Source organism: Oryctolagus cuniculus, chromosome 11 (genome assembly GCF_964237555.1).
Source record: "Oryctolagus cuniculus chromosome 11, mOryCun1.1, whole genome shotgun sequence".
Taxonomy (NCBI): Eukaryota; Metazoa; Chordata; class Mammalia; order Lagomorpha; family Leporidae; genus Oryctolagus; species Oryctolagus cuniculus.
Genome location: NC_091442.1, coordinates 9,419,084 through 9,442,407, shown reverse-complemented (window position 1 = coordinate 9,442,407; position 23,324 = coordinate 9,419,084). Strand labels below are relative to the sequence as shown.

Sequence of the window (23,324 nt, the reverse complement as noted above, 5' to 3'; positions counted from 1 at the left end):
GAGACCAAGAGGAAGCTCCTGGCTCCTGGCTCCGGATAGGCACAGCTCCGGCCACTGCGACTGTTTGGGGAGTGAACCAACAGAAGGAAGACCTCTCTGTCTCTTTCTCTCATTGTCTGTAACTCTGCCTGTCAAATAAATAAATAAAATAAAATAAAAACTCATCGGGGCCAGCACTGTGGCGCAGTGGGTTAACACCCTGGCCTGAAGCGCCAGCATCCCATATGGACACCGGTTCGAAACCCAGCTGCTCCACTTTCAATCCAGCTCTCTGCTAGGGCCTGGGAAAGCAGTAGAAGATGGCCCAGGTCCTTGGGCCCCTGCACCCACATGGGAGACCCAGAAGAAGCCCTGGCTCCTGGCTTCGGATCAGCTCAGCTCCGGCCATTGCAGCCAATTGGGGAGTGAACCAGCAGATGGACGACCTCTCTCTCTCTCTCTCTCTCTCTGCCTCTCCTCTCTCTGTGTAACTCTTACTTTCAAATAAATAAATCTTAAAAAAAAAAAAAAAAACTCATCGACACTGGCTTAAAATAAAGGTTTATTAGTAACACGAGAGACCACAGGTGTTGAGCCAGCAGTAATGGGATGCCCCCCACTCTCTGCTGTGTTAGTTCACTGGAGGTGTCATACAAAGCACCATAGGCCAGGGGACCTCTCACAGGGAAACCAGTCAGACTGGACTTCGGCTCGCCCTAAAGCCTCGATTACATCAGCTGCTTCTTTAAAGTCCCAACTAGAGTGAATCCCGAAGACTGGCGCTGGGGAGGACCAGGGAGACAATCTGGGGCACACTTCCCGCATGTTCTTACGGTTGCCGGCTGCCTTGGTTACTAAATCAGGATGCTGACCTCACAGTCAAGAACAGTAGTTCAGATATGAATTGCTTGCTTTTTTTTAAATGTGCATTATTCATTGTTTTATTTATCTGTAAGGCAGAGAGAGAGATCACTTTCTCTCAATGGTTCACTTTCCAAATGCTCACAACAGCCAGGGCTGGGCCAGTCCAAAGCCAGGAGCCAGGAACTCCATCCGGGTCTCCTTAGTGGGTAGCAGGGGCCCAAGCACCTGAGCCATCATCTGCTGCCTCCCAGGTGCGTCAGCAGAGAGCTGGGTCGGAAAGCACTTGGATATGGGTGTGGGCATCGCAGGGGGGCAGCTTTACTCACTGCACCGCCCACCCACCCCTCAATAGGTCTCCTGGGTTTTGCCTCAGTATTATTTTACAAAGACAGGATAAGATACCTCCAAAGGGTTAAAATAGGAGAACAGCCACTCATATGGAACACTGCAGGAGTGTCCTGGTTCCCAAGGCCATCTTGTCCCCCAGAGGACACACGACCATATCTGGGGGTAGCTTTCTTTTTTTTTTTTTTTTTTTTTAAGGGTTTATTTATTTACTTGACAGGTAGAGTTATAGACAATGAGAGAGAGACAGAGAGAAAGGTCTTCCTTCCATTGGTTCACCCCTAAATGGCCGCTATGCCAATGCTGTGCTGTTCCAAAGCCAGGAACCAGGTGCCTCCTCCTGGTCTCCCATGGGGTGCAGGGCCCAAGCACTTGGGCCATCCTCCACTGCCTTCCTGGGCCACAGCAGAGAGCTGGACTGGAAGAGGAGCAACCAGGACTAGAACCGGTGCCGATATGGGATGCCGGCACCACAGGCGGAGGATTAACCAAGTGAGCTACAGCCCCAGCCCCGAGCTTTTTCTTGTTTATCCAAGTTTATTGTTGTTTGTTTAATGGCAAAAACACCTGCACATATTTATGGGGTACAATGTGATGTTTTGATACACATATCCATTGCGTATTGACTCCAGCAGGGCAATCCACACGTCCATCCCCGAAACACCTGTCACTTCTCCGTGGTGAGGACATTCTTACCCTCATCCTAGCTATCCTGAGCTACACAACGCAGCACTGCCCCTCCGTCTCTCTGGCGGGCACCCACAGTTCACCCATCCTCAAGCCCGGGCAGCCACCACGCTGCTCTCCACTTCCCCAACGTCGGCTCCTGCACACTGCACCCAGGAGGGAGACTGGGTGGTGTCTGCCTTCAGCTTCGCGCGCGGTGTTGCAAACCCGGACTTGGCTGTCACAGGTGGAGGAGCCGAGGCCAGGGCTGCTGCTTCGCAGCCTACAGAGAATCCCTAAGCCTGAAATGCCAGCTGGGGCTGGGACTCTCCGACACCCGACCTGACTGTGTCCAACCAACCAAAGCACCTGGCACAGGCAGGAGACCACGCCAGGCCTGCGTCACCGGTGACACCACACCTTACTTCTTCCTCTGGGACAGCAGCCAACAGGCTCTCCCCTGGCATTCGGCAAATGCCACAAAGCTGTCATGGGGATGAGGAAAGAGCCCGGCACACCTTCCCACCATCACTAGGCACTCTCCCCCCATGCGAGGGCCCCTTCCAGCTTCTCTCCCCCAGCACCGGGGAAGCCACCAAAGACAACAACAACGCGCAGATCCCCTGCCAACCTGACAAACCACGCAGTTTACAAACCACACTATTCATGTGTAACTTGGAAAACTTTTTTTTTTAATTTCAATCTATGAGTGCCACCAAATCCAGTTTCTTTCCCCTTGTAGCAATAAAATTCTATCCTTAGGCCAATGGTGCCATGTAGCATGGGCCACTGCCTCCTAAATGCTGGGTATGACGCACAGGCATCTACATAGCCCAGAAACTGTTACTAACTTGTTTCCCTTTGAATCCATTCTATGTGTGGGGCTGGCACTGTGGCTCAGTGGGTGCAGCTGCCACCTGCAAAGCCAGCATCACATATCAGTGCACAGGTCTAAGTCCTAGTTGCTCTGCTTCGACCTGATCCAGCCGCCTGCTAACGCGCACCTTGGGAAAGCAGCGGAGCATGGCCTGAGTGCTTGGGCCCTGACACCCACATGGGAGACCCAGATGGAGTTCCAGGCTCCTGGCTTCAGCCTGGCCCAGCCCATCATTTCGGCCATTTGGAGAGTGAACCAGTGGATGTAGGATCTGTCTCTCCCTCTCCTTCTCTGCAACTCTGCCTTTCTCTTAAAAAAAAAAAAAAAAAAAAATTAGGGGCGGGCGCTGTGGCTCAGTGGGTTAATGCCCTGGTTTGAAGTGCCGGCGTCCCATCTGGGTGCCAGTTCTAGTCCTGGCTGCTCCACTTCCCATCCAGCTCTCTGCTATGGCCTGGAAAAGCAGTAGAAGATGGCCCAAGTCCTTGGGCCCCTGCACCCGCGTGGGAGACCCGGAAGAAGCTCCTAGCTCCTGTCTCGGATTGGCACAGCTCCAGCTGTTGGCGGCCATCTGGGGAGTGAACCAGCGGATGGAAGACCTCTCTCTGTGTCTCTACCTCTCTCTGTAGCTCTGCCTGTTAAATAAATAAAATAAATCTTTAAAAAAAATTAGTGATCTATGGAGATATTTCTCACTGGCTGGTCTTTGAATCCATTATAGGAAGCTTTCACACTCAGGCATTGAAGGAACCAATGCTATGATAGCGTAGGTAAAAGTCACTGGCAAAAATGTTACAACTAGGGGTCAGCGCCGTGGCGTAGCAGGTTAAGCCACTACCTCCTCTGCCAGCATCCCACGTGGGCAACAATTCGTGTCCCAGCTATTTCACTTCCAATCCAGCTCCCTGCTCATGTGCCTGGGAAAAGCAGAAGATGGCCCCTGCCACCCATGTGGGAGACCCGGATGAAGCTCCTGGCTTCGGCCTGGCCCAGTGCTGGCTGTTACAGCAGATGGAAGAGGCTCTATCCCTCCTCTCTCTCTCTCTCTGATTCTCAAAATAAATAAATACATTTTTTAAAAAACTAATTTTTTTTAAGAAATGCTACATCTAGCCTTTCTTTCCCAACTAAACCCACATCCACTTGCCTTCCCGAGTGAAGCTACAGGAACCTTGGTCCACATCCAGAGGCAGCCAGGACGCACGGCTGGCTTGTACCTGAGTAAGGACACTGACAACTCTCCCCTCTGGGAAGTACAGCCAAAAGCCCTAAGACCAATGGCTCAGGGCTTTGCTGCCTCCTTCCAGCTTGCTGCGGTCAAGGTCAGATGTCCAGTCAAGGTTGAACAGCGGCCCTCTCTCCCCAGGGCCTGACATGTAGGAGCCTCCCCTCCCTGGCTGGCCACAGTGCAACCAGGAAGAGCCCTGGACAGGGTGGCTGGGGGTGCCCCTGTATCCTGCTCTACCCTCAGGACCCCGCTTGGGTAATGAGGACACATCCCCAGGTCTCCAAGGGAACAAGAGCGGCGGGCCTGGTTTGCGGCAGTCCCGGGCAGCGCAGGGGCTCTGTGACTGGAAGTGGATGGCACCAGTGCAGCCGGGCAGCTGGCAGAGGACGCAGGGAGCACTTCCTGATGGACCACGGCCAAGGCTTGCTCCGACCGCTGCCATCCAAGGGGAGCTGGAGCTGCTGAGACTTCTCCTCTCCACTCCGAGCGAGAGGGGAAGGGCTGGGGTCTCTGAACTTCACCCACGCCGACACACCTGTTACGCTCTGTACCCAATGCTGCTGCCATCACAACAAAGAAAGCATCTTAAAGCACGCACCGCCTGTGCTGTGCGTCTGGCTGCCGGGGGAGGACTGGCTCCAGGACCCCAAAGGCTACCCAGCTCTGAGGATGCTCCAAGGCCCTCATATAAAATGGCCTGTCTGGGGCAGGCGTTTGGCATGGCAGGTGGGATGCCTCTTGGGACATCATCCCATGTCAGAGTCGGGTTCGAGTGCCAGCTCGGCTTCTGATTCCAGCCTCCTGCTCATGCACACCTTGGGAGGCAGCAGGTGACGGCTCAAGTATCTGAGTCCCTGCCACAACAGTGAGAGACGCAGACCGAGTGCAGGGCTCTGGCTTTGGCCCAGCCCAGCTCCAGCTGTTGTATTTGGGGAGTGAACAGTGAGTAGATCTCTCTCTCTCTCTATCACTGTTTCAAATGAGCAAAAATATACAATCAATAATTAAAATAAAGTAAAATGCCATATTTGCATGTAATGTACATACATCCTCCTATGCACTTTATTTTTTTTTTAAGATTTCGTTTTTGGGGCCTGTGCTGTGGCATAGTAGGTTTAAGCCTCTGCCTGTGGTGCCAGCATCCCACATGGCACCAGCTCATGCCCCAGCTGCTCCTCTATGGCCTGGGAAAGCAGTGGAAGATGGCCCGCGTGCCTGGGCCCCTGCACCCGCGTGGGAGACCTGGAGGAAGCTCCTGGCTCCTGGCTCTGGATCGGCTCAGCTCTGGCCGATCCAGCCATTTAGGGAGTGAACCATCAGGTGGAAGATCTGTCTATAACTCTGCTCTCAAATAAATCTTTAAAAATGTAATGTTTATATATTTGAAAGTCAGAGTTACAGGAAGAGGAGAGGGAGGGAGAGAGGGAGAGAGAATGAGAGACAGTGAGAGACAGACAGACAGACAGACAGATCTTCCATCTGCTGATTCGCTCCCCAAACAGTTGCAACAGTTGGGGTGTGCCCGGCTTAAGCCAAGAGCATGGAACTTCTGGGTCTCCCACATGAGTGCAGGGTCTGAGCACTTGGGCCGTCCTCTGCTGCTTTCCCAGGCACATTAGCAGGGAGCTGGGTCGGAAGTGGAGCAGTCAGGTGTCCCATATGGACGCCAGCATTGCAGGCTGTGGCTTTCCCCCTAGGCCACAGCACTGACCCCTGCCCATACACCATAAACCATCTCTGGATGACCGTAATACGCAGTACAACGTAACACTCTGTAAGTAGTTGCTGTACCGCATCATTTAGGGAATGAGGACATGAAAAAGTAAGCCCACGTGTTTAGTACGGATGTAGCTTTTTCCTAAAATAAAGTGTAGTTGGTTGAATCCATGGATGTTGAAGCTGCAGACACACAGGACGCACTGTCCGTACACACGTGTACACACACACACACACACACACACACACACACGATGCCGTCTATCCTCATTACTCAGCTTCCACACTTGCAAATTCACCTACACCTCCCATTTGGAAGCCCACAACCAATCCCCAAGTCACTTTCCCCGTCACTCACAGACAGGACAGCAATTATTGCATGGCCCCGCCCCTTCCCAGCTGAGCTCCGGCAGGGCCCGCCTGCAGCAGAATGCTCACCGCTCTCACACTGGAGCCAAGAGTCCTTGGGGAGCTATTTAGGGCGTGTTTTTTGCATGTTTGTGCTATCTTCAGGAATGTTCCTGATTTGCATGGCTCCCCCGTGCAGGGCAGGAGCGCCCCTACACACAAGACGGCCGCGGTGTGCCTTAGGGAATACATGGAGGGCTTGTCCAGGCTCCAGGCCGGTGCCGCTGGCCAGCAGTCCGGTGTTCATGAGCCAACGACTGGCATTAATGTGGCGTCTGTCAACAGGTTCCGGACGGCCCGGGTGACCAGAGGCCCGCTCTGGTTCCCGAGGAGCGACGGTGCAGAGCACAGAACACAACCTCCGTGAAAAACCAGGACTGTGCCTGATGCTGCCTCTGTCGCGAGGGAGAGAACGGGCACTTCAGCCCCACAGACCAGACGACAGCTCCGACAGCAAGTACAGACTTCAGACAGACAGACGCGCTCAGGGAGAGCCCCTACACGCACAGCCTTTTCCTTTCACCCAACAGTGAAATGCGCGTCGCTGATGGGCCCGGGGCCTCAGGAACCTGAGGAGCGCTCTGTGGAGTCCACGTTCGCTTCCAGGGCAGCTGGGTCCTCTGTGGCCACCGTCTGGCCGGCCAGAGGTCGTGCTCAGTCAGGCCCTGCGCAATGTTCCAGAAAGGGGAGGAGCTGGGGCAGGCCTTCGCACAGCAGCTAAGACGAGGCTCAGGGCACCTGTACCACGTCAGGGCACCCTGCCTGGGTCTGAGTTCCAGCTCTGCTTCCAATCCCAGCTTCCTGCTGGTCACACCCCAGAGGCGGCAGGGGATGGCTCGGGTGACTGGGTCCCTGCCACCCACACGGGAGACCCAGATGCAGTTCCCAGTGCCCAGCTTCAGCCTGGCCCAGCTCGAGCTGTTGCAGGCATCTGGGGAGTGGGCCGGCAGATGGGAGATCTCTTCCTGTGCTTTCCAAATGCATTGATGTTGCTTTTAAAAAAGAGTTGGCCAGCGCCGCGGCTCACTAGGCTAATCCTCCACCTTGCGGCGCTGGCACACCGGGTTCTAGTCCCGGTCGGGGCGCCGGATTCTGTCCCGGTTGCCCCTCTTCCAGGCCAGCTCTCTGCTGTGGCCCGGGAGTGCAGTGGAGGATGGCCCAAGTGCTTGGGCCCTGCACCCCATGGGAGACCAGGAGAAGCACCTGGCTCCTGCCTTCGGATTGGCGCGGTGCGCTGGCTGCAGCGCGCCGGCCGCGGCAGCCATTGGAGGGTGAACCAACGGCAAAGGAAGACCTTTCTCTCTGTCTCTCTCTCTCTCTCTCACTGTCTACTCTGCCTATCAAAAAAATAAATAAATAAAAAATAAATAAAAAAAAGAGTTGACGTCACCCAGGACAAGAAACTGCAGCAGGCTTGGGCCTGGTCCTCAGTGTGTCAGGACATTTCTGGGCCCCACAACACAAGCACTCTCTGTCCCCATTTTGCAGAACAGGAAACTGAGGTATCACATGACACAACAGTGGCCTAGGGTTACACACACACAAGTAAAACAGCAAAACCAGGGGCAGGCATTGTGGTGTAATGGTTAAGTTGCTACCTGCAACGCTGGCATCCTGTGTGGGCACTGGTTCAAGTCCCAGCTGGTGGCATTATGGCACTCAGGTACCCATATGTGGGACACCCACATCCCATGTGAGCACTGGGTCAAGTCTTGGCTGCTCTGCTTCCAGTCCAGTCACTGCTAATGCACCCAAGAAAGCAGAGGAAGATGTCCCAAGTCCTTGGACCCCTGTACCCATGGCAGGAGACCCAGATGAAGCTCCTTCAGACTGGCCCAGCTCCAGGCTCCTGGCTCCTGGCTTCAGCCTGGCCCAGCCCAGACCACTGCGGCCACCTGGGGAGAGAACCAGTGGATGGAAGATCTCTATCTCTCCCTCTCTCTGTGTCTCTCCCTCTCTCTCTAACTGTGCCTTTCAAATAAAAATAAATCTTTAAAAACAAAACTGGCAGACCAGTCACGGCCTCTGTAACCTCAGAATCTAAACCTTTCACTACAGGGCCACTGAGCCAACAGCCTGCCCTGAGGACTTTAAATTATAACTGACAATCCTGTTTTCTTTTTTTTTTTTTCTTCTTCTTCTTCTTCTTCTTCTTCTTCTTCTTCTTCTTCTTCTTCTTTTTAAACATAGAACTTTTCAAAACACAATATACCTGGGGATGGCGCTGTGGCATAGTGGGTAAAGCCGCTGCCTGCAGTGCCGGCATCCCATACGGGCGCCGGTTCAAGTCCCAGCTGCTCCACTTCCGATCCAGCTCTCTCCTGTGGCCTGGGAAAGCAGCACAAGATGGCCCAAGTGCTTGGGCCCCTGCACCCACATGGGAGACCCAGAAGAAGCTCTTGGCTCCTGGCTTTGGATTGGCCCAGCTCCAGCTGTTGCAGCCATCTGGGGAGTGAACCAGCAGATGGAAGACCTCTCTCTCTCTGCCTCTGCCTCTCTGTAATTCTGCCTTTCAAATAAATAAATGAATCTCTAAACACACACACACACACACACACACACACTTTAAACAATGGCCACCCCCAAACTCTCCATCCTGCAGGCCCTGGGCAAAATACAAACAAACAAAAATCCTCATTGTTCCAGGAGGAAGAACAATTACACAGAAGCTGCAGCCCTGACTCCCCGGGGACCAGCCCCTCCCCTGGCTTGCACACCCCCCCCCATGACTTGTCATTAGCTGCCCCCACCCACTCTTGGCCCCCACTAATTGCTCCAGCTTCCGGAGTCTTGGTTTCCTAATCAGTAACACAAGGATTTAAAAAACAAACAAAAACAAAAACAACACCCAGGCCACAAAGCAGCAGTTCAGAGCCAAAACACTGCAGGTCCTGAAGGAACACTTGCTCTCTCCTCCTCGGTCAGGCGATGCATCACACAAACATCCCGGATGGACATTCGTGCTCTCCTGCCCAGGCCCCCAGCCCCTGCCTGGGACAGGCTGCGTGGGACAGTGAGTCTCCTCCAAGTCTACCATCCAAACAGTGCAAATGTGCCATCTCACAGCTCTCCCAGCAGCCCCTGGGCAGCACCCACCTCCTCGCCTTTCCCAGCTGCGCCAGGCTGCCAACCTGGCCCCTTCCTCCACCTCCGAGCCCGCAGCGCGGCATCTCGGGATCGCTCCGGTGCTCACACTCACGCGCCTGCCGCCGCCCTTCCCGGCTGAGCACTGAGTGATCACACGAGCCCTCGGGGATACTCCGGGGTGTGTCTGCTTCCTCACACCGTTCAGGTTCTTTGCCAGGCAACGTTACCAGCTCCACAGGTGATGAGAGACAAACGCTCCGCGGCCATTTCTCTGCCCGCCATACACAGCCTGTGTAACCTCTGCAATACTCCAGATGTCATTACTTGGTTCCCTTCTATGAAGAGATTGACCTCAGGGCCAGCACTGTGGTGTAGGAGGTTAAGCATCGGCCTGCGGCGCCAAGTCCAGCTCCCCGCTAATGTGCCTGGGAAAGCAGTGGAAGACAAGTCAGGGGGAGGTGCTTGGGCCCCTGCACCCACGTGGGAGACCTGGAAGAAGTTCCTGGCTCCTGGCTTCGGATTGGCCCAGCTCCGGCTGTTGCAGCCATTTGGGGAGTGAACCAGCAGATGGAAGATTGATCTCTCTCTGTCTCTCCCTCTCTGTAACTCTGCTTTCAAATAAATAAACTTAAAAAGAGAGAGAGAGATTGCATCTTTATAAAATATTCTTCACATACATAAGTTATACATATGGTAACTTTTTAAATATTTATTTATTGGAAAGGCAGAGTGATAGGGGCTCAAACCAATGCCTAGCACAAGATGCCAACGTCACAGGTGCCAGCTTGACCTGCTGCACCATAATGCCAGCCCCATGGAAAATATTTTCAAATCTTCCATATATTATCAAGTTCTGACGTGGTAAAGAACCTTTTTGGCTAGGGAGAGACCGTCCCTCCCAGGGTCCCAGTGCTTGGACATCACAAAGCTCCTGGCAGGAGCCTGTCTCTGATGCAGCCTCACCCCAGCAGGGACAGATCCCCTCAAGGCCTCTTGTCCCCCAGCAGAGAGCAGTGCTCTGCTTGCATCATCCCAGGACCAGGGCTCAGGTGAGCAGACCCGGCCGGTGTGCACAGCCCAGAGCCCACCAGGGGATCAGTGACATTAGCCACCCGACGCCGCTCACCCTGCCTGGCCTGGCTCACCCTGCCCGGCCTGGCTGGTACTGAGGAGATCCCAGCAAAGCCGCGGCCTGCACCATTCCCTGGCTCCCGTCTTCTCCCTCCTAACCACCCTGGCAGCTCTCACCTATCCCAGTGTGACATGGCCCGGCGTGTGCACCTTCTGTCCCCAGGATCTGGGAGTGTAACAAACTCTGTTTTCTTTCCCAAGCTTCTCTGATCCTTTGGCTGCCCCCAACGGACCATAACATAAAAGAATACAAACTACGGAACAGGGTTTGTGGCACAGTGAGTTAAGCCACCACCTGCAATGCCATTTCAGTGCACTGGTTCCAGTCCCAGCTGTTCCACTTCCAGCCCAGCTCCTGGCTAATGCGACTGGGAAAGCAGCAGACGATGGCCCAAGAACCTGGGCCCTTGCCACCCACGTGGGAGACCTGGATGGAGTTCTGGGCTCCTGGCTTTGGCCTGGCTCAGGCCTGAACATTGCAGCCATTTGGGGAGTGAATCAGCAGATGGAAAAGCTCTTTAAGTCTCTACCTATGTCTCTCTTTGTGACTCCACCTTCCAAATAAAGAAGTCTTTGAAACAAAAAAGAACATAAAATGTAACTTCTAGGGTCGGCACTGTGGTATAGAGGGTAAAGCCACCACCTGCAGTGCCAGCATCCCATATGGGCACCGGTTCGAGACCCAGCTGCTCTACTTCTGTTCCAGCTCTCTGCTATGGCCTGGGAAAGCAGCGAAAGATGGTCCAGTGCTTGGGTCCCTGCACCTGCATGGGAGACCCAGAAGAAGCTCTTGGACCTGGCTTTGGATTGGCCCAGCTGGCCATTGCGGCCACTTGGGGAGTGAACCAGCGGATGGACAATCTTTCTCATCTCTGCCTCTGCGTCTGCCTCTCTGTAACTTTAAAATAAATAAATAAATCTTTAAATATAAACATATATATATATATAACTCCACAAGAAAATGAGTCTCATATTTAAAGATGAAATAAGTCATCTCAGAAGCCAAACGCTACCTAAACAGACACCCCAAGCTGAGGGAAAGAGAACGGCAGGCAGACAGAGGGACCTGAGGTGTCGCCCCTTGGCCTGGTAGCCCCTGCTCCTGGCACCCACGCCCCAAGTCCCCCCATGAATGCACACAGATCATACAGCTAAGATGCACAGAGTGGACCCCATCAGCTGGCAAAGGTCTGGACCAGTGAGAGGCACAAGAGTAGGCTAAGAATGAACTCACCCCTCCCTAAGGCAGCAGCACAGGTTTTCTTATGCTTCTTTTACAACTTCGGAGCTTAGGGGCTAGTGTTGTGCCACGGCGGGTTAGGCCAATGCCTGTGACACCAGCATTCTATATATGTATGAGGTTAAAGTCCCAGCTGCTCCACTTCCAAGCCAGCTCCCTGCTAATGTGCATGGGAAAGCAGCAGAGGATGGCCCAAGTTCTTGGGTCCCCGTCACCCACATGGGAGAGCTGAATGGAGTTCTGGGGTCCTGGCTTCAGTCTGGCCCAGCCCCAACCATTGTGGCCATTCAGGGAGTAAACCAGCAGATGAAAGAGCGCTCTGTCTCTAATTCTCTCTCTCTCTCTCTCTCTGTAGCTCTGCCTTTCAAATAAACAAATCTTTAAGAAAAATAAATAGTTATTCATTTCCCTGAATTAGGCAAGAGCAGTGACATTCATACCTTTTTTGGTCCATAATATTTCTGAATTTCTCTCCATCGAAGGCCCCTTCCTCTCAGGGGCATAGGAGAACCCCACAGGCAAACCTCGAATACCCACTTATCACTGTTAGTGTACTGAGTGCTTACTGCTCTGCACTGTATACAGAGTAAGTCTCAAAATAACTCTGAGAATAAAAAACAAAATCCAAAACCCAGTCCTGCACAGCGTATCTACTTCTTGTTATTCCCACCCTACAGAAGAAAAACACCGAGACCCAGCGAGGTAAAGAAACTCCCAGCATCACACAGCTGGTAAGTGGCAGAGCCAGGCTCCAGCTCAGCCCCCGACTACAGAGACCAGGCTCCTAAAATCCAACCTCTGGCATCTCACCAAGGGGAGCCCCACTCAGCCAGAGGAAAGGTCATGATTCCTAGAACAGCTTCCTGCCATGTGGGGCAAAGACCTCTCCTTTCCAAACTAAACCATTCCGATTGTTATTTTCAGTATCCGGATGTGGGTGGTCCCTGCCTTGAGAGCAGGCGCGGAGCCAGAGGAATCCTCCAGCAAATAAGCAGACTGATGGCAGCACTACCACACTGCCCCTGGGACTCCGGCACCTTGCTTTTGTTTTCTAACCACAAATCCCCCCAAGACCCTCATCAGCCTCATTGCCCAGCTCCACCAGGTGACGTGAGCAGACCAGGTCCAAGTTCGGCTCCTCAGCCACTGTGTCTGTGACCTTGAACCAAGTATGTAACTTGGTTTCCTTGTCTGTAGCCCCAAACACCCAGGGCCACTCAAGTCCAGTGCCCAGTAGAAAGCCTGACCCACACCCATCAGGTTCTTCTTCCTTTATCTGCCTGGTCACGTTTCAGGAAGCCACCACCTCTCTGCTTCCAAAGTATTCCAAGATTCCCAACCTCACACTGCTGGTCCTACAAATCAGATTATATACAAGAAAACACAGGCAAGCGCCTGACACTCCACATACAGCACTTGGATCTGAACTCTTGTCACTCTTCAGGAAATAAATCAGTTCCAAAAGTACTCTAAAGAGGGTGTGAGCCTCCATTTTAACATGATTTCCTTTACAACATTATTATCTGCACCATTCCCCCTGGGTCTCTACATCAATGGTGCATATTTCTATCACAGTCAGGATCACTTTAAAGTAATTATTAGCATTTTTGTCTAATACGCTGAATCACAAGTATGACTACATTACTGGGAGTTTTCAAAACTGTACAATTGCCCCTCAGTATCAGTGGCTATTCCTTCCTAATCACCCCTAAACGCGAAAATCCAAGGATGCTCAAGTCCCTTATATAAAACAGCACATGGGGCGGGTGCTGTGGTGCAGTGGGTTAACGCCCATATGGCTCCACTTCCCATCCAGCTCTCTGCTATGGCCTGGGAAAGCAGTGGAAGATGGCCCAAGTCCTTGGGCCCCTGAACCCACGTGGGAGACCCGGAAGAAGCTCCTGGCTCCTGGCTTCGGATCAGCACAGCTCCGGCCATTGCGGCCAATTGGGGAGTGAGCCATCAGATGCAAGACCTCTCTCTCTGCCTCTCCTCTCTCTGTGTAACTCTGATTTTCAAATAAATAAATAAATCTTAAAAAAAAAATAAAGCAGCACAAATAACCTGCCCACATCCTCCCCCGACTTCAGGTCATCCCTTGAGACTACCATACCCTATACAACGTCCATGCTACACTGCACTGCTTAGCGAATGGCAGACACCATTTACTCCTAGCATTTTTACTCAGTGGTTGCTTAAATCCACGGATGGAGACCCTGAGAACACACAGCGCTGACGGTGGACACCAAGTCCGGCCCCGGACTCTCACTCCAGGGGCCCAGCAAGGGGCAGCGGGTGGCAGCCAAGCTCCCGGGCTGGTTTCAGACACAGCCAGGGTCGGCCCCGCACCTGCAAAGCAGCCCGAGTTTAATTCATCTTCGCATCTCCATCCCCTCGCCTCATCCACGGCACACAGTAGGCGTCCGATCATCATTCCTGGCACGAATTAGAATTCGTAAAGCCAGGACTTCAGCCTCCACTGCTCAAATTAACTCGTTAAAATACTGAGCGTGCGCACCAGCCGGGAGTCCCCGCAGGGAAGGCGGGGGCCCGGGCAGCCGGAGCGCGGTGTCCGCCCCGCACCCTCCACCGCCTGCTTCCTGCTCTGAGGAACAGCAGTGAGGCCCGCGCCCGAGCATTCCGGGAAGCCAGGGACAAAGACCCCGCAAGATGGCAACCGGCACCATTCCTCGGACACCTGTGGACGCCACCCCCGCGGTCCGCCCTGCCCACCCAAGCAACCGACGCCGCATTGGGGGCCGCCGGGGGCCGCGCCCCGAGAGCACCGGGCGCGCAGGGCCAGGGCGGGGCGCGGAGGCCGCACCTGGGCCGCCCGCGAACACGCACAGCTCCGGGCCCCACCCCCGGGAACTCTGATTGGCGGGGCTGGGCGGAACGGGGGACTCGGCGTTTGCACCACCCCCCTCCCTCCAACCAGGTAAGTGGCGAGGCCACAGCCCCCGGACCTCAGCGCCAGCCTCCCAGCGGGATGGCGGCAGGGCGCAGACTCCGCCCGCCCGTCCCCCTCCCTCTCCAGGGAAGGAAGCCCCCGCCTCTGCGCGCGGCCCTCCGGGTCTGCGGCAGCGACAAGGGCACAGCAGGTGGCAGCCCCCGCCACGGCCCTGGGGCTCCTTCCCCCAATTTCCCCCGACCCCCGGGGAGAGCAGCGTCATCCATCGGCCGATGGAAGCCTCCTCCCACCCTCTAGGGCTGCAGTCCGGGCCCAGCCCAGGCCGGCAGCCATGCGGACCGCAGGTGGTCTCCGCGCAGCCTAGCAGGGCCACCCCGCGGCGGAGGCCGAGCCCCCCCCCTCAGAAGCGGAGCCCGTCCCGGGGTGCGAGGAACATTCCACGCGCACAGCACGGCCCAGCATCGACCAAATCGTGCTTACAGCGCCAACGAGTCGTTTTCGAAACAATAAATCGGTTCCAAAGCGCGGCTGCTCTTAATTCAGCGCGCTATGTAAACAGCGCTGGGCGGGCCCGGCTTCTCGGGGTTTCCAAAGGCGCAAGGCAGCCGGGCGCCTGGGCCCAGCAGGGAAGGGACCGGGCTGGGGGCCCTGACCCTGGGCTGGAGCTGCGGACCCCACCCCCACCCCACACCCTCGCCGCCGCCCGGGCCGCGCTCATGGCGCCGGGCACGGCCGACCTGTCAGGCCTGGCCGCGCCGAGCGCCGGGCCCTAGGGCGCGCGGACAAAGGAGCGGCGGCCGGGCCCACTCACCCGGCGCGGGGCCTGCTGTCCATCCGCTTCTTCTGGCGCACCGGCTGCAGCGGGATGTTGTCCGTCATGTCGGCGGCGCAGCCCGCCTTGGCCGCCGCGCCCCCCGCGCCGCCTGGGCCGCCGCCCGGTCCGGCCTCCGCGCCGCCGCCCGCCGGCGCCGCGCCGCCCCGGGGGAGGAGGCGGCGGCAGCGGGCGGGCCGGGCCCGCAGCGAAGGGGCGAGGTCGCGAGCGCCGGGCCACGCGCGGAGCCGCCCGCGCGGCCCGACCGACGGACACGGGCGCACCATGGGCCCGAGCTCCGCGCCGCGCCCGCTCGCTCCGCGCCGCGCCTGCCACGGGGGGCGGCCGGGCTGTGTCCGCGCCGCCGCCGCCGCCGCTGCCGCCGCAGTGTCCCCGCCCCCGGCCCGCGCCGCGCGCCCCCCACGCGCGCCCACCCGGCCACGCGCCCCCCGCCCACGGCCCGCAGTGCGCGCGCGCGCCCGTCCGCCGCAACCCCCAAATCCGACCTTCGCGGTGGACCCGGGTTCTCTCGCTTGCTGGTTCCTTCCTCCCAGGTTCATGTTCACACGCGCAGCCGGCCACACGCCCCCTGCCCAGCAATCAACCCGCTGTGGCGCGGGCAGCAATTCAGGCCCCTCAGCCTCGCCCTGCGCTTGGACTCCTGAATTCACCATCACACGCACAGACCCGCACAGCTTCATTCCCTTCTGGGACTTGAACCCGTGCCCCTCGCTCAGGCCCCAGCCTCGCACACACCCCTGCCTCCTCCACCCAGACCCGCTAAACAGTCATTCGCACTCACACTCCCTGTGTAGGACCCACAACTTCTCAAGGGCCCAGTAACGCTTGGGGAGAAGAAGGAAAGAATTGGGGGGGGGGGGGCGTACAGCGGGTTAGGCGGCCACCTGTGGAGTGGGCAGCCCATAAAATCTCCCGCAGGAGTCCCAGCTGCTGCTCCACTTCCGGTCCAGCTCTCTGCTAGTGCTCCTGGGAAATCAGCCCAAGCACCTGCCACCCACATGGGAGACCTGGACGAAGCTCCTGGCTTCAGCCTGGCCCAGCCCTGACTTTTGAGGCCATTTGCAGAGTGAACAAGCTGATGGAAGATTTCTCTGTCTCTCCCTGTCTCTGTAATTCTGCCTTTGAAATAAATTAATTAATCTTTTTTATTAGATTTATTTATTTATTTATTTGGAAGTCAGAGTTACACAGAGAAAGGGAGAGGCAGAGAGAGGTCTTCTGTCCGCTGGTTCACTCCCCAATTGGCCACAACGGCCGGAGCTGTACCAATCCGAAGCCAGGAGCCAGGAGCTTCTTCCAGGTCTCCCAGGCAGGTGCAGGGGCCCAAGGACTTGGGCCATCCTCTACTGCTTTTCCAGGCAGGGAGCTGGACTGGAAATGGAACAGCCGGGTCTCGAACCAGCGCCCATATGGGATGCCAGCACTTTAAGCCAGGGCGTTAACCCATTGCGCCACAGTGCCAGCCCCAGTAAATTAATCTTTAAAAGAAAAAAGGAAGGGAAGGAGGGAGGTTAAAAATCAATATGTAATTAAAGAGCCTCAGAAGCAAGAGGTAATAATACATTGCAACCGATGAACTGCAACTACAGCATTCTTGTTTTTTAATGTTTATTTATTTTAGTTTACTTGAAAGGCAGAGAGAAAGCTTGGGAAGCTTCAACCAGGCCTGGACTAGGTGTAATCCAGGAACCTAGAACTCCATCCGGGCCTTCCAAATGGTGCAGGGGCCCAAGCACTGCCCCCCAGGGTACGCATTGGCAGGAAGCTGGATTGGAAGTGGAAGAGCCAGCCGGACTGGACTTGAACTTTGCTATGGGATGCCCGAGCTAACATTTAACCAACACCTGCCCCTAAAGCAAATAGTATCACCTGATGCTACTTCTTGCTGGGCGTGGCTCCTCTTGATCTGTTTGCTACGACACAGGGTGGAGCCACCAGACGTTGCACCACGTGGGCCTCTAGCGAAGGGAGGAGGAGGCAATGGGGCTCCCACGCCAGGAAGTGCGACTGGTCCCAGAGAAAGCGTCTGCACTGCTCTTAGCATTCTTCTGCCAACACGCCTGGTCTGCTTGGCTTCCTGCTTCCAGAACAACGCCCCACACTTAGCGCAGCAACTCCGGATAAACGCCTGTGGAGTGGAGGAAGTGGAAGCGCCTGGCCACGCCCACTGCGGCCTCAGCGAAGGCCCCACCTGCTCCTGACCGCTCTCTGGAGCGTTGCCTCTCCAACCCCACTCTCCTCGGATCAGCTGTAGGCACTGTGACATCTTTGGCTCCGGGGGGACACAGGGCACCAGAGAAGAGCAAGAAGACCACAAACGCACAGCTGAGGGCCCAGCGGCTCTACGGGAGCCGTGCGCTGTTGCTTGGCCAAGCAGCTGAAACCTGCAGGGAGGCCCACGTTTTGTCGTCCCAACATCTTTGCGAGCTGAGTCTCAAAGATCACACAAGCACTGCACAGGGGAGGAACGCGCAAGCCCTGAGCAGCCCGCAGAGAGCCACAAGGGTAGCAAGGAACTGGACTGGGCTCCGGCCGGCCTGTCCTGCTCCAGTGAGCAGCTGAACCCGAGTCATCAGACACTTCTGGACTATTTCTGAATCAAACATCTGGCCCCGTGGAGCCTTCCTAGGGCTGCACTCCGCAGAAGGTGCCCAGACTTCTAAAACATGGAGTTAAGGCAGGGGCTCCCTCCTCCGGGGGCTTTATCCTCTCCACCGCCTCCCTGCCGTGCAAGGTGAGGCCCATGGCGCTCAGCAGGCCCTCGCTTTCCCCACCTGCGAGATGGGGACGACAGGACCAGCGCCACGGCTCACTGGGAAGATTGAGTGAGGCCACCAGAGAGGCGCCAGCACACAGAGCCGGGCTCAGCGCGGGCCGTTGCTGCCGTGGTGCTGAGAGCAGCTCTGCCGTGTGGAGGGCGCCCGTGGCCGAGCGGCTCCAACGAGCCCCCTGGCTGACTGTGAATATTACTCTTTTTCCCTAAGTCGTACTATCAGCAATGCTTGTCTCTAAACAAGATTCCACATGGGTTTTTTTTTTTAATATAATTTAATTTACCCATGAATTCCATATACATCCCATCAACCTCCCCACTTTGGCACACATGTTCCCTTGCTAGCATTTTCATTAGTGGATGTTAAATGTTCCCTATTCTTGTTCTCTCGGGACTCTACTTTTTCTCTAGTTAGTGTGCATATTTCACTTTAATATTTTTTTTCTTTAAAGAGTTGTGGTTTTTTGGTTTGTTTTCTAGGGGCCTGCACTGTGGCACAGCAGTGCCAGCATCCCATATGGGCACCGGTTTGAGTCCTACTTGCTCCATTTCCAATTCAGCTCCCTGCTAATGCACCTGGGAAAGCAGTGGAAGATGGCCCAAGTGCTTGGGCCCCTGCAACCACATGGGAGACCTGGATAAAGCTCCTGGCTCCTGGCTTTGGCCTGGTCCAGCCCTGGCCATTGCAGCCATTTGAGGAGTGAACCAGCAGATGGGAGAGCACTCTGTGTCTCTCCTTTCTCTCTCTGTAACTCTGCCTTTCAAGTAAATAAATCTTTTTAAAAAAAAAAAAAAAAAAGTTCCCAGGGCCGGTGCCGTGGCTCATTTGGTTAATCTTCCACCTGCAGTGCCGGCATCCCATGTGGGTACCAGTTCTAGTCCTGGTTGCTCCTCTTCCAGTCCAGCTCTCTGCTGTGGCCCAGGGAAGGCAGTGGAGGATGGCCCAAGTGCTTGGGCCCCTGCACCTGCATGGGAGACCAGGAGGAGGCACCTGCCTCCTGGCTTCAGATCAGCGAAGTGACGGCCATGGCGGCCATTTGGGGAGTGAACCAACAGAGGAGGACCTTTCTCTCTGTCTCTGTCTCTCACTGTCTATAGCTCTGCCTGTCAAATTAAAAAAAAAAAAAAAAAAAAGTTCTCTCCAGGGAGGTAAAGGTAATCCCCAAGGAAGGGAGGCAGGGAAAGAGATCCCGACATTTGGAAATAGGAGAGATGCCTGTGGGGCCTCCAGAGGTGCTCTGGGGGCAGCAGTGGGACGTGGGGGCTATACTAGGGGTGGGGACAGAGCAACCCTCTCCCTGACCAAGCCCCGCCTTCCCCGCTCAGTCCTGGGAGCGGTCACTTCACAGGATCTGCCTAGAAAGGAGCTGGCAGTGCGGGCAAAGAGTGAAGGCGGGGCCGTGATGGAAGAGGTGGGGAGGCCAGAACAGGAAGTCACTTCGCAGAGAGGAAGTCCTGGCCACGCTGGGCGTCTGTTCTCAGTGAATTTCCACTGAGTGAACCTCAAGGTAGTCCCTGGAGCAGAGCACCACTGACCTTGGGGCTGAATATACCCTGGGGGGAGGGGCTGTCCTATCACCGCAGGTACAGTGTTCCCACCAGGCACCAGGAGCAGCTGCAAGCCCACGGACAGCCACGGGGAACTGTGACAGGAGGGGCTGGTTCTGGAGCCACCGGGCTAGATGGTGATGTCAGATAACTTTCAAACCTCTGGCACTTACTATAATCATCCCCCTACCTTTTTGGGTTTTTTTTTTTCCAGAAAGAGAATGCCTTAGGTTGAGAGCTTTCTCAAGCAACTGTGTCTAGCTACGTTTTAACAATACTGTTATGTGTAACCACCGAAAACACACTAGGAGGTTTAGGGGGCAGAAATCAACATTCGATCTTTCATCGAAGGCTCTTCCCAGAGGACCTACAGTGTCCCAGGCAATGAAGGTTCTGGGTCCCCGTTTCAGGGAGATGAGATCCAAGTGAAGGTCAAAGAGACTTTGAAGGGGGAGAAACGATTGCTGGACCCGCCTGGGAGGGAGACGGGGTGGAATTCCTGGTTCTCAGCTTTGGCCTGGACCAGCCCAGCTGTTGTGGCCATTTCCATTAGATGGAAGAGACCTCTCCCCCTCTCTCTACATCACTCTGCCATTCAAATACATAAATGATTTTTTAAAATAACTTCAACATTCCTGGTTGTTTGCAACTTGAAAGTTGTCAGGGGTCAAGTGGTGCAGCAAGTGAGGTCGCCACCTGCAGTGCCTGCATCCCATATGGGCACCGGTTCAAGTCCCGGCTGTTCCACTTCCAATCTAGCTCCTTGCTAATGCACCTGAGAAAACAGTGGAAGATGGCCCAAGTGCCCCAAGTGCTTGGAGCTCCTGGCTCCTGGATTCAGCCTGGCCAGCCCAGCCATTGCAGCCATCTGGGGGAATGAACCAGTGCATGGAAGATCTCTATCTCTCCTTCTCAAATAAATTAATAAATAAGTACTTTTAAAAAATAAGAGATTGTGAATCTGTTAACAAAATCTCTAAGATGCTTTCATTTTATATTTGTGGGAGTCATGACTTTCCCTTTTCAATTATATTTTCAAGGGCAGGCGATTAGTCTTGTGGTTAGAATGCTGATTAAGATGCCTGCATCGGAGCTGGCCCTGCAGCGCCGGCATCCCATACGAGCGCCAGTTCGAGTCCCGGCTGCTCCACTTCTGATCCAGCTCTCTGCTAATGCTCCTGGGAAAGCAGCAGATGGCCCAAGTGCCTGGGCCCCTGCCACCCATGTGGGAAACCAGATGAAGCTCTGGGTCCTGGCCTTGGCCTGGTCCAGCTCTGTCCATTGCAGCCATTTGGGGAAGTGAACCAATGGATGGAAGGCCTATCCTTCCCTCTCTCTCTGTAACTCTAAATAAAAATAAGCCTTAAAAAAAAAAAAAAAAAAAAAAGCCAAGTACCGATACACAGAGACGCAGAGATTTGTTATCATGCCTAAGTAGGACGGTTTAGATTTTCTGAGTCAAAGAGAAGGAACAGCAACAGCCTCTTCCCCTCAGCTTATTTTACCCCCAGATTAACCTTGTCAAGGTCTCATCCAATTGCACTCTAAGCCTCCCAATCAAATATCACACCCAGATGGGGTAAGTGGGGTCCACGGTATACATTTTTTTTTTAAAAAATTATAATTTGAGAGGTAGAGTTACAGAGAGAGGCAGAGAGAGAGACAGAGAGAGAGGTCTTCCATCTGCTGGTTCACTCCTCAAATGGCTACAACAGCTGGAGCTGGGCTAATCCCAAGTAGGAGCCAGGAGCTTCTTCCCGGTCTCCCACGTGGGTGCAGGGGCCCAAGCACTTGGGCCATCTTCCACTGCTTTCCCAGGCCACAGCAGAGAGCTGGATCAGCAGACGAGCAGCCAGGACAGAAACCATCGCCCATATGGGATGCTCAGCCACAGCCCCACATTTCACCCAGCCCGAGTGTTGAGCTGGGACTTCATCTAACCATGAACCCATCCATTCCCGATTTATCATCTACCTTCTAATGTTGTTTCTAGACTTTCATCTGATGACACGTGCAGGATTTCCTCTCGGGCGTGGTGACCTGCTGAGCTGTGAACAGGCTGGCTGTGGGAGCTTCCTGTGGACGTGCGGATGTGTCAGCACCCTCCGTGGTGCGGTTTCAGTCAGCTGCCACCTGGTTCAACCTGGCGTGGGTGAGACACAGTGGAACGTGGCACCACCTTCCCCACATGCATGACGGACTCCGGGGGTCCCCACTTAAGGCAGACAGGAAAGGTCAAAGAGTTTACTCTTCGGGGTCAGCGCTGTGGCACAGTGGGTTAATCCTCCATCTGCGGCACCAGCACCCCATATGAGCACAGTTCTAGTCCCGGCTGCTCCACTTCCGATCCAGCTCTCTGCTGTGGCCTGGGAAAGCAGCAGAAGTTGGCCCAAGTGGTTGGGCCTCTGCACCCACGTGGTGGATACCTGAAGAAGCTCCTGGCTCCTGGCTTCGGATAGGCACAGCTCCAGCTGTTGCGGCTATTTGGGGAGTGAACCGGCAGATGGAAGACCTGTCTCTGTCTCACTGTCTGTAACTCTACCTGTTAAATAAATAAATAAAATCTTATTTTTTTTTTACTCTTGTAAGTTAGCGTGTAGGCAACTGTTGTGGCACAGCAGGTTGGGCAGCACTTGGTACCCACACATCCCATATCGGAGTGCCTGTGGGAGTCCCAGCAGCTCCACTGGTGACACGCTGCCCACCAACGCATCCTGGGAGGCGGCCGATGATGGCTCCTGCCCTTGACTTGGGCTGTCCAAACGGAGGAGGGGGGATTCCAGGCTCCTGCCCTTGACTTGGGCTGTCCAAACAGAGTTCCAGGCTTCTGGCTTCAGCCTGGCTGTTTGGGGCATCTGAGGAGTGAACCAACAAATGTTAAGATCTCTCTCTCTCTTCCTTTAAAGGAGATAAACATGGATCAAAAGTCACCGAGAAAGTAAAAAGTGTGTAACCAACACCAGCTTGAGAATCCCCTAACCTCCTGTGTATCAAAACACAGCTTTGAACGGAGCCAGGACGGCGACCTCAGGGGACAGGTGGATAGCTCGCCCATCAAAGAGCAAGTTCTGTGGTTGCTCTGGTTACTCGTTGCTCCATAAGCTTAGACAGACAGCTGTGCCTGTACTGGAGGCCCAGCTGCCCTTCAAGAGCTGCCTCCAAAGACCAGGCCTGAGACTCGACACACACCTGCACGCAGTATAGACGCAGGGAAAACAAAGGCAAACACGCCCAAAAACATCAAGCCTTCGTCCTAGCCACCCCTCAAGTAACAATTCACCCTAGAGAATTCAAGTGCCAGTGACACTGAGAGGAGGGCATTTAGCCTAGCAGTTAAGACGCCCACGTCCCACATCCATTCCCACCTTTGGTCCCCCCAGTGCAGGCCGTGGGAGGCAGCAGTGAGGGAGTGAATAACTCCGTTCCTGCCAGCAGCCCTAGACCCTGGGATTCTTGGCTCCTGGCAGCATCCGGGACCATTGTAGGTACATTGCAGATGGGAGCTCTTGTCTCCCTCTCAAAGCGAAAAACAAGGAGAAAAAAAAAAAGCTACTCCACACAGATGATAAAAAGTATTTCCATATTCACTTGGCAGCACAGATGCGAACTCTGGGATGGGGGTGATTAGCACAGGTCTTATGTGAGCACAGCAGGGAAATTCCGAAAGTGTTCCGTGTTTGTGAAAAAAGCAGAGGAAAAGTGCACTGTGTAGCTACCGCTGA

At 54.9% G+C, this 23,324-nt stretch overlaps 1 protein-coding gene and 2 long non-coding RNA genes across 6 annotated transcripts in view; 2 read left to right on the top strand and 1 right to left on the bottom strand.

Moving 5' to 3' along the window:
• ATP9A (ATPase phospholipid transporting 9A (putative)) overlaps window positions 1-15,562 on the bottom strand; it is a 136,820-nt gene extending 121,258 nt beyond the window's left edge. For 2 of the 4 annotated variants that reach the window (XM_070051684.1, XM_070051685.1), the window contains exon 1: window positions 15,261-15,562. In XM_070051684.1, coding sequence (XP_069907785.1) covers window positions 15,261-15,547 — 287 coding nt within the window. In that variant the 5' untranslated portion in view covers window positions 15,548-15,562. Of the gene's footprint in view, window positions 1-9,176; window positions 9,266-14,929; window positions 15,048-15,260 lie in introns of those variants that run through there. The other 2 variants (XM_070051688.1, XM_070051686.1) reach the window with 2 other exon arrangements.
• Window positions 1-23,324, top strand: part of LOC127487350 (uncharacterized) — a 1,183,652-nt gene that overhangs the window by 1,000,316 nt on the left and 160,012 nt on the right. The gene's annotated exons all lie outside the window — the stretch shown is intronic.
• On the top strand, window positions 13,923-22,190 carry LOC138844273 (uncharacterized). The gene is made up of 2 exons (XR_011379834.1): window positions 13,923-14,476; window positions 21,596-22,190. It is a non-coding gene; the product is annotated as an uncharacterized lncRNA (long non-coding RNA).